Below are 9,579 nucleotides of genomic sequence, written 5' to 3'. Positions count from 1 at the left end.
GGCGAAGTTGCCGGCCGCTGACTGTGCACTCCCGCGTGAACGATACTCATCATTTATTCATCCCCTAACCTCAGCCCCCCAACTCCTAAAAAAAAAGGAAGAGGAAAAAAAAAACCCCTTCCTAATGGAGCCTCGCCTCCTCTTCCTGCCCTCGCGGAACACTTCCTGCTTTCTGGACACAGGCGAATCTCTGATTGGCTGCCAGAGGAGGCGGATGGATTGCTTTCTATTTACTTCGTTGAGAGGCGACAGTCCTCGCCCCACCAAAAACTTCATGGCGTAATCAATCAAGCGCCATTACCAAGACGATATCTGAAATGAAAGCAAGCTCCCCTAAGAGATTCAAATCATTCGATGTCAAATCCAAATGATTAGATTTCAAATTTCACATCATCTTCAAATTATTTAATATCAAAATCATTTGACCTCAAATCATTTTACGTGAAATATTTTTGCGTCACATGCAGAGGAGAGATTTTGCTTCCTGTGAGAGGCCAAAGTCACCGTGGATGATATTTAACAAAAAAAAAAAAAAAAACCCTAAAACTAATACTAAAACTAATCCAAAAATAAAAATTCTGAAAAATGAACAAGGCTGCTTTGAAAATGAACTAAAACGAAATTAAATTTTAAAAAACAGTCCAAACGATATAAAAATGAACCAGAATGAAAAATCACTCCTCGCTTTCCACTCCTGCTGTGACAAACCAATGTCCCCGTTTTTGACGGGACAAGCACTTTTTTTTTTCTGTGCCTCAGTGACTGTGATGATGTCACTTTCACTTGAACTTCCTGTTAAATTGTGACGCTCCTATTGGACTTCTTTGGATTCTTCTTCTACTGGATTTCTTTGCCAAGCTTCTCTTTACGGCCCTGTCGTTTGTCATCGTTATTATTCCTAGGACAAATAAATCGAAAGAGCTTTCACAGTCTAAAAAAACTCACCGAATTTTACAGTCGTGTTCCTGATGAATTTGAACTTGGAAACAAAATTTGGCTCGGTCACACCCGCCGGCTTTCTTGTATTTATTTATTTTTAAATTCCCTCGGAAGGCAATTTGACTTTGCAAAATGATCCATGTGGCTAGTTGACAAAGTGCGGTCCGGTGGTCGACTGGTTAGCACGTTGGATTCACAGTGCAGAGGTACAGGGTTCGATTCCGGCTGTGGCCTTCCCGTGTGGACTTTGCATGTTCTCCCCATGCCTGTGTGGGTTTTCTCCGGGTACTCCGGTTTCCTCCCACATTCCAAAAACACACTTGGCAGGATAATGGACGAGTGGTTAGCGCGTCGACCTCACAGTGCAGAGCTGCAGGATTCGATTCCGGCTGTGGCCTTCCCGTGTGGAGTTTGCATGTTCTCCCCATGCCTGTGTGGGTTTTCTCCGGGTACTCCGGTTTCCTCCCACATTCCAAAAACACACCTGGCAGGATAATGAAAGATAAAGCGGATCAGAAAATGGATGGATGGATATGCAGCTACTATTGTATTGGAATTTTAAAGGCAGTTGAGGATTAGGCCGAAGCATTTTTCTCAATTCTTCCACTCGTGTGCAGCATTTTCTTACTCGTGAGGACAAAGATCGTATGAGTTCACAGATGTCAACCCTATGCAAAAAAAAAAAAAAAAAAAAACTTGCTCAAACGTCCTCACGACGAGACTGCTACATTGTGGTGGCAGACATGTTTGTTTGTTTACTCCACACCGCCGCAGGCATCCAATGGCGGCCCGCCGTTGCACGTCACCATGGAAACGAGCTGAGACGAGGCACGACTGGTGATTCCTCAAGGGAGGCAAAAGGGGAAGCGAGCGGGTGTCGCCATGGCGACCGGGGGATCTTCCTGGGAGAGTGGTGAGAGCAGCTGTTGCCATGGAAATGGGATGCGTGTCAGCCGATGTATTTAAATCGGGGGAGGGGGGGTGAGAAGGGCAGGGGATTTAAATGAGTGGGGAGGGGAATTTACAGGGTGGGTGGGGGGGGGGTGTCCTGGCGTGAAAGTGAGAGGAGATAACGTGAGGAATCACCATCCGATCATCTATTTGCGTGAGTCGGTTGAAGGGCAAATGACACCCTGGTTAGGTCCCCAATCAATCACAGACATGTCTTCAGCCTCACATTCACACTAAAACGCACGCGGCCTGTATGCGAGTCAGCCCAATGTATCCGCTACACTGACACAAGTCTCCTCGTTTTTTAATAAGGCTCGTCATTTCCCATAAGAGTCGCCACTTCCTTGCCCGCACAAAATGTTCCTTCCGTAATGAACCTCTTTGTCAGGTGAGACATAGTCGTGACGAGCATAGCAAGAGCGGCCGAGGAGGAGGATGCAACGAGAAGTAACGGGGGGCGCGGGCCTTGACCTCGCTTCCGAGTCACAACACGACTGGCTCGCACACACGAGCTTCAGGCTTGCGCCCATCGATTCGGTCCGGGCCAATCCCGAGTCGGAACGCGGAAGAGGAAGTCACTAGCGGGTTGGGAGTTTGTCATCGGGCCCCGACTCAGCTGGAAGTGACTTGCTCCTCACTCGCTCTCACCGACTTACATCCAAATTGCTCCTGACTCTCTGCCAACGCGTTCCCGACGACTCGCTCCTGCTGTCTCGCTGCAGACTCGCTCCCAACTGGCTCTGTACCTCCTCCCTCTTACCTACTCGCTCCCTATGCGCTCCCGGTTTGCTCTTCATTCAATTCGATCATCAGGGGCAACGCTTTAACCTCATTGCCCTTGTTCCAGATCCACTACTGACTCCCTCCTACACACTACATTTTGATCCAGACTTCCACCCAACTCGCCGTCAGTCAGAGTTGAGTCACAGAGAGCAAGTCAGCGGGGTACCGGTAAGTTGGTACCAGGTTGGGAGCGAGCTGGGACCGACTCGCTCTTGACTAGCTCCAACTGATTCATGACTCTCTCCATACTGATTCACTGCTGACTCGCTTCCGACTTACTCCTCTAACGTCTCACTCATGACTACTCGCTCTGACTGATTCGCTCCAGATTCATTCCCAACTCGCTCCTGACTCTGTGCATGCTTACCCCTGACTTACTCTTTACTCGCTCGACACTCGTTTACATCGAACTCACGTCTAGTTCTCAACTCGCTCACACCAACTCTCTGCAGATTGACTCTCGACACTCTCCATTACTCACTCGCTTTTTACTCACTCCAAACCCATTCACGTCTGGCTCCCGACGTGCTCCGTCTGACTCCCAACTTGCTCCCACGACTTGCTCACATCAACTCGATCGCATTAAGGGGCTGCAGACTCATTCCCAACTCGCTCCTTACTTCAATTCTATCTCACGAATCGCTCGCGTCAACTGGCTCCTGCACTCATTGTAACAGTCATCAAGCACAAATATGGAAGTCAGATTCTGTAGCAGCCCAGGCTACTACTTACAATCAGATAATCATGTCTTGGTGAAGGAGCATTTGGCTCACGATTGTTTTTTTTTTTGTTTTTGTTTTTTGTGTGTCTGTTTTTGGCCGCACGTCTATATTTAGTCGTGGCACTAGGTGGCGTTCTTGCTGTGTTGCTGTGTAACCCCGGCGCGGCATCTGTTAGCACTCGGAAGCTAACGAGTGCTAACAACACTGATTATCCCGTGTGCATGTTGGCACGCTACAAGACGGCGATGGAAGCGGGCCAGTTGACTGTCATCCAACGCTTGTCCATCACTTTGATAGACGATCGGTGGCAAATTTGATCGATGTGAGACGGATGACCTTCATCAACGTCACGCTTCACACTCGTTAATTCACGTCCATTTATCTTCTCTTCCGCTTCTTTCTCATCATTTCTCTGATTCATTGTGTGACATCCTGACTTCTCGAATGCGCCGAGAGGTGTTCTTACGGCTCGTTTTCTTTCCGGTGACTAAATGCTAATTAAGCGAGCGGGAAATCAAATGTAATTAAAGTCCGGCTTTCCTGAAGATGAGGTTACACCAGGGCGTCGCTTCTCCCACAGCATCACGTGGAAATATGCTGAGTCAGCGACAAGAATAGGAGCACCTCGTCATCATCTGGAATAACAACACTTCTCCATGACAACATGCAAGAGTTGATGGAACTTGTGAGCATGGCCTTAAGTTAAAGATGAGCGTTGTGGACTTTTAAGTCAGATTTTTGTCATAAAAATACGATTTGGATACATTTTCATCTCCTCCATCTACACAGAAGGCAAATGATCATGAATTATTTACAGCAAGTGTTGCTTTCGTTTTAATTCTCCTCCTGGGATGTTATTTCTCTTTTTACCAAACAAGCCTTGAAAAAGTTGCCTTCAAAAGGGCCCCTTATAGCTTAATGCTAACAAAAATAAAATATGCCATTGTCATGCTAGCGGTTGACATATATTCGTCGTCGTTTTGCAGCTCTTGAAGAAACAGATATTTGAACACAAATGGTCGAACAAAACACCCAGACAGATAATATAATGATACTCAATGTCTCATATTCTTTATCGTCTTTGAAGAAAATTACTAATAATACAGTTGAATATTCCGATATTTCTATTACTACTTAGTCCCAGAACAGTGATGGGCAAATTAAATGTTAGAGGGGGCCACCATTTTTCAAATCGCCAAAGGGCGGGGCGCACTTCCTAACCAGTGATGTCTGCCATCTAGTGGTGAATGGTGATATTACATTTCAAAACGATAAAGTGGACCCCCGCATTTCATAGGGGATAGGGACCAGGCCAGCCCCAAAATCGTATCAATAAATGTAATATAATGATATATAATAAGAATTACATATAAAAATTGTATTATAACGGTGATTAACGTTAATTAATCCACACAACGGATTACTCGCCTAACTTTAAAATCCACGTGAAACTTCCCACATCATAGTCCTATGTAATGATAAAAATCAATGTTTTCTCAAGCAATCGTACCGCCGCTCCTCCCCTCTCTGGGGACCTTTGGGACAACCTGGCGAGGAAACTCATTATACTCTGCCAGGCCCGATTAACTGCCGTCTCCCTAACGTGCACTAATGGAGCCAATTAGCGCCGCTAATCACGCTCGTTTGTTTGACATCAGTCGGACCGCAAAAGCAGAAAGCGCTCCCGTCAGAATTCCGCCGCTGGCTGGGCTAATCTTCCTCTCAGCAACTTTCCACCTGTCAGCAGAAGAAGAAGAGACAGCGATCAGATGTGCCGGATAAACATTGACGTCAGCACAGTTCTCCGCTTGAATGTGATGCATGGAAAAGTTACTGTGAGATGAGTGCCGGGTTGCGAAGGGGTGGGAAATTTCTGGCGTATAGGAAGGCCGAAATGGCCCCCCCCATTTTGTGGGTTCCAAGATTGTGGTGCTGCGATTTCGCAGAATGCAATGTTTTTGGAATTAGACCACCTGCGCCTGAACTTAGACCAGCTTTTTTCACTGAAAAAAGTATTTTTTTAAAAAATCTTCAAGTAGGTCAATCTGCGGGTGCCACAGTGCACGTATGTGGTGGTCTACTGTAGCAAGTTTGAAAATCAATGAATAATCTTGCTTATTCATAATTTCATTGTCCATCAAAATTATTGGGATTTATAATTTTTTTTCTCCCATAGTCGCCGAGCGCTATTGTTGATCATATTTTTATGATGTTTTCAGAAACATCTTTCAGATCTTTTTTAGTTTTACTTTCACCAATAATATTTAGAACATACTTTAAAATGATTTTTCAAGGATTTTTTTTTTAAAACACGCTTTGACATAGACGCTTCGATCTACTTTTCAATTCGATGAGAAGTTTGTGAAGGTTCCGCTTTTCTCGAGCTTTCCCACACAAAGGACACGTCCCGACCTGCTGCGTTTGCAATCTGTTTATTGGATCTCGTCAGTAAGTTGCTCGTTAGGAATCCTCAGGGGGTGCGGCCCAGAAGGGGGGTGGGCGCCAAAGCTTCCCGCGGGCTCCGCGGATCGGAGCGGATTAATGGCAGCAGCGCAAAGAACTTTCTTTCGTAAGAAGGACAGGCAACATGGCAAAAAAAGCTCATTGAAGAAAATCCAGAAAAAAAAAATTGCTTTGATCATTAAACTCCACAAAAGAACGTCTTGATTTTAATATGACTTTGTTTTGCCTATATATATATATATATATATATATATATATATATATATATATACTGTATCATATAAATATGGATATAGATCTATCGATATATAGATCGATAGCTAGATCGTACTTGAAGGAAAACGGGAAATAGCATCAATTGTCCTCCATGTGATCTTGACGTTGAGAGGCGTCAAGGACATGATGGTCACCAACGTCAATACACACTTAGTAGTGTCTCCTGAAAAGTTAGATATTTTTAAAATTACCGGTAACATGAAATTTGGTGGACATGTCGATCGTAAGAAAAATCTTAAGGAACCATGCCTGGAATTGAACAGAAATTCGGCCATCTTGATTTGAAGCAGCCATTTTGAATTCAGTCACATCATGCGGAAAGTTCAACAAAATTAAGCTCCAGTCACCAGTTTTACCAACTGACATGAAATTTTGTGGACATTTCGATTCATAGCAGGACAAACGAAAAAGTCTCAGTAACCCATGCATGAAATTGAACTTTCAGTGCCTTTTATTTTCACTTCGTCGGTCTGTCCCAAAACTTGTATCCATGTATGTAAATATTTGTTCGGGTTTCAAATCTGCCATTGACAGAACATGTCACAAAATCCAGAATGTTTTCAAGCAAGCAGAACGTGTTCATTCATTTATTCATTTATTCCAAATTCACTTAAAGAGCTTGTGTTGCATTTTTCCCCTTCGAAATGTGAAGCGTGTTATATCTATTCTGCTGATTCAGCAAAAAAAAGGGGTTGCCGGGCCACCTGCAGTTACATTTTCAAGTGAAAGTGTGCTTCCCCCTAGTGCTCAAAATCTGTCCCTACACATCTTTGTACAACTAGGAATGTTTTTTTTTTTTTAATGAAGTCACCTATGCGTGTTTGCAGATTTCTGATCGTCCTGGGCTGTTTAATTTTGGCTGTGTTGACAACCTTCAAAGAGCATGAGAAGACGTCAGCTCATTGGCTCGTGGTTCTGGTGAGCTTTTGCACTCACGCACTCACACACACACACACACACACACACACACACACACACACACACACACACACAAACCTGACGGTGTGTTTTTGGCCTTTCCCAGGAGACGTTTGCCATCTTCATCTTCGGGGCGGAGTTTGCGTTGCGCATTTGGGCTGCAGGATGTTGCTGTCGTTACAAAGGATGGAGAGGGAGGCTCAAATTTGCCCGCAAGCCTCTTTGCATGCTGGGTAAGGACGTCCACCACATGCTCATCCTCTGCGTCCTAAACACTACGTGTGGATTTTTATACAGTGGACTCACATAGTACCATAAAATACTCCTGTGAGTGGTTAGACTATTCGATTCATCGTTTGACGCTGTAGTTGACTCAACTTTGTAGTCCACCCTATAAAAATCACTTTCTAGTGATTAGGGTGTTTTCGATGTGTCATTTCAGTCCCAGGGTTCTATTTTCTTTGACAGTCACACGTGTGTTTCTCATAAAATCTGGCACATGTTCATTTTCGTGACAGGGCAAGTCTGAAAATTTGGTGCCAGAAAGTCCTCATATTGGGGACGATTTCATTATTTCAGCTGTTTGGTGGGTCGGAAAATGAGTGAAAGACTGCGAAGACAGCCGCACTATGTAACGTTTGTGACATTATGGGATGGTGCAGACATCTTCGTTCTGATGGCGTCGGTGCCGGTGGTGGCGGTGCGTAACCAAGGCAACGTGCTGGCCACGTCCCTGCGCAGCCTGCGCTTCCTGCAGATCCTGCGCATGTTGCGCATGGACCGGCGAGGAGGAACCTGGAAGCTTCTGGGCTCGGCCATCTACGCGCACAGCAAGGTAGGACGCCACGCCCCCTGGGGGACTGGAGCCAAATGACAGCAGGGCACGCCGGCGCTTTCTCACATTTCCCCCCAAATGTTTTATTTTTTTTGCTCATGTTTGCTGCTGAAATGTCCTCTAGTGCTTTACTGAGCTTTTTATAGTTCCCATGGACTACTAAAATCCTCTCATATAATTGCGCATGGGAGCGTGTCAACACGTGTGAAAGGTTATCGCAAATGAGAGTTGTGCGCGCGCTGCGGCACGTAGGAGCTGATCACGGCCTGGTACATCGGCTTCCTGTCGCTGATCCTGGCGTCCTTCCTGGTCTACCTGGTGGAGAAGGACGACGTGTCGCTGGACGTGTCCGACCAGGACGACACCGCCGCCCAGCCCAAAGCTCAGGATTTCGACACGTACGCCGACGCGCTGTGGTGGGGGCTGGTACGTAACGCGACGCGAGGTAAAGCCGGCCCCTGCGGCGTGCAAAGATCACAAGTTGCTTCGCGGTGTGCTGGCGTAGATCACGCTGACCACCATCGGCTACGGCGACAAGACGCCAAAGACGTGGGCGGGGAGACTTTTAGCCGGAACCTTTGCGCTGATCGGCGTCTCCTTCTTCGCTCTGCCTGCTGTACGTAACCGTGGCTATTGATCATGACACCCTGATGTTGTCCCTGTGATTTTGTTCCATTGATGATGTCACGTTCATGATATCACTTTAGTGATGTCAGATTTTTGATTTCACGATAATGATGCAATGATGTCATGTTGATGATGTCACATTGAAGATGGTCCGTTGATGTCACATTGATGATGTCACATCGATGACCTCACAGTGACGATCACGTCACGTGAATGATTTCACGGTGATCATTACATTGAGGACACACTACGTTGATGATGTCATATTGATGACATCACAGTGATGGTGTCACATTGAGGTTTGATTTTTGTTACATTGGATGATGTCAAGGTTGCTGATTTCACATCGATGACACGATGTGATGTTGATGACGTCACCTTGATGATGTCACAATAATGGTTTCACATCAATGTCACATTGATGATGAGATGATCGTCATGTTGGTGATGTCACACTGATGGTGTCACATTGGTGACATCACATTTGATGCCACATTGATGACACGTTGACAGTGATCTCCCCTTTTGCACATGTCACAATCATGGCATGTTGACAGTCACGTTAATGACGTCCTGATGATGATCATTCCTGTGACATCACGTCACATTGATGACATCACATGGATGATGTCACATTGGTGATGCAGGGTATCCTGGGTTCTGGTCTGGCCCTGAAGGTCCAGGAGCAGCACAGACAGAAACACTTTGAGAAGAGACGCCATCCGGCCGCCGGGCTCATCCAGGTGAGAGGAGAGGAGACCCCGTCGGCTTGCTCTCGGCCAGCCGATTGGACAACTGTCCGTGTGCGTGTGTCTATTGCAGTCGGCGTGGCGCTATTATTCCACCAATCCAATCAGGGAAGACCTCATCGCTACGTGGAGGTTCTACGAGACCATCATCTCACTCCCGTGCTTCAGGTGAGTTGCGTGGACGCATGCCCGCACGCACACACACACACACACACACACACACACACACACACACACACACAAAATATCTTTTTTTTTTTTTTGGGGTGTTGTCAATTAATCCAACTGTGTTATTGTTTTTTTTTACACATTTGTC

At 45.9% G+C, this 9,579-nt stretch overlaps 1 protein-coding gene across 1 annotated transcript in view; it reads left to right on the top strand.

Annotated features, from left to right (window-relative positions):
• kcnq3 (potassium voltage-gated channel, KQT-like subfamily, member 3) overlaps nucleotides 1–9,579 on the top strand; it is a 53,957-nt gene that overhangs the window by 39,204 nt on the left and 5,174 nt on the right. Inside the window, exons 3-9 of the mRNA XM_019875012.1 lie at nucleotides 6,962–7,052; nucleotides 7,159–7,285; nucleotides 7,715–7,887; nucleotides 8,140–8,313; nucleotides 8,393–8,503; nucleotides 9,162–9,257; nucleotides 9,337–9,431. Of these exons, the coding sequence (XP_019730571.1) occupies nucleotides 6,962–7,052; nucleotides 7,159–7,285; nucleotides 7,715–7,887; nucleotides 8,140–8,313; nucleotides 8,393–8,503; nucleotides 9,162–9,257; nucleotides 9,337–9,431 (867 nt within the window). The remainder of the gene's footprint in view (nucleotides 1–6,961; nucleotides 7,053–7,158; nucleotides 7,286–7,714; nucleotides 7,888–8,139; nucleotides 8,314–8,392; nucleotides 8,504–9,161; nucleotides 9,258–9,336; nucleotides 9,432–9,579) is intronic.

This window comes from Hippocampus comes, unplaced genomic scaffold, assembly GCF_001891065.2.
Source record: "Hippocampus comes isolate QL1 unplaced genomic scaffold, H_comes_QL1_v1.1 scaffold20, whole genome shotgun sequence".
Lineage (NCBI taxonomy): Eukaryota > Metazoa > Chordata > Actinopteri > Syngnathiformes > Syngnathidae > Hippocampus > Hippocampus comes.
Note: the sequence above shows the minus strand (reverse complement) of the source record. Positions and strands in the feature narration are given on the sequence as shown.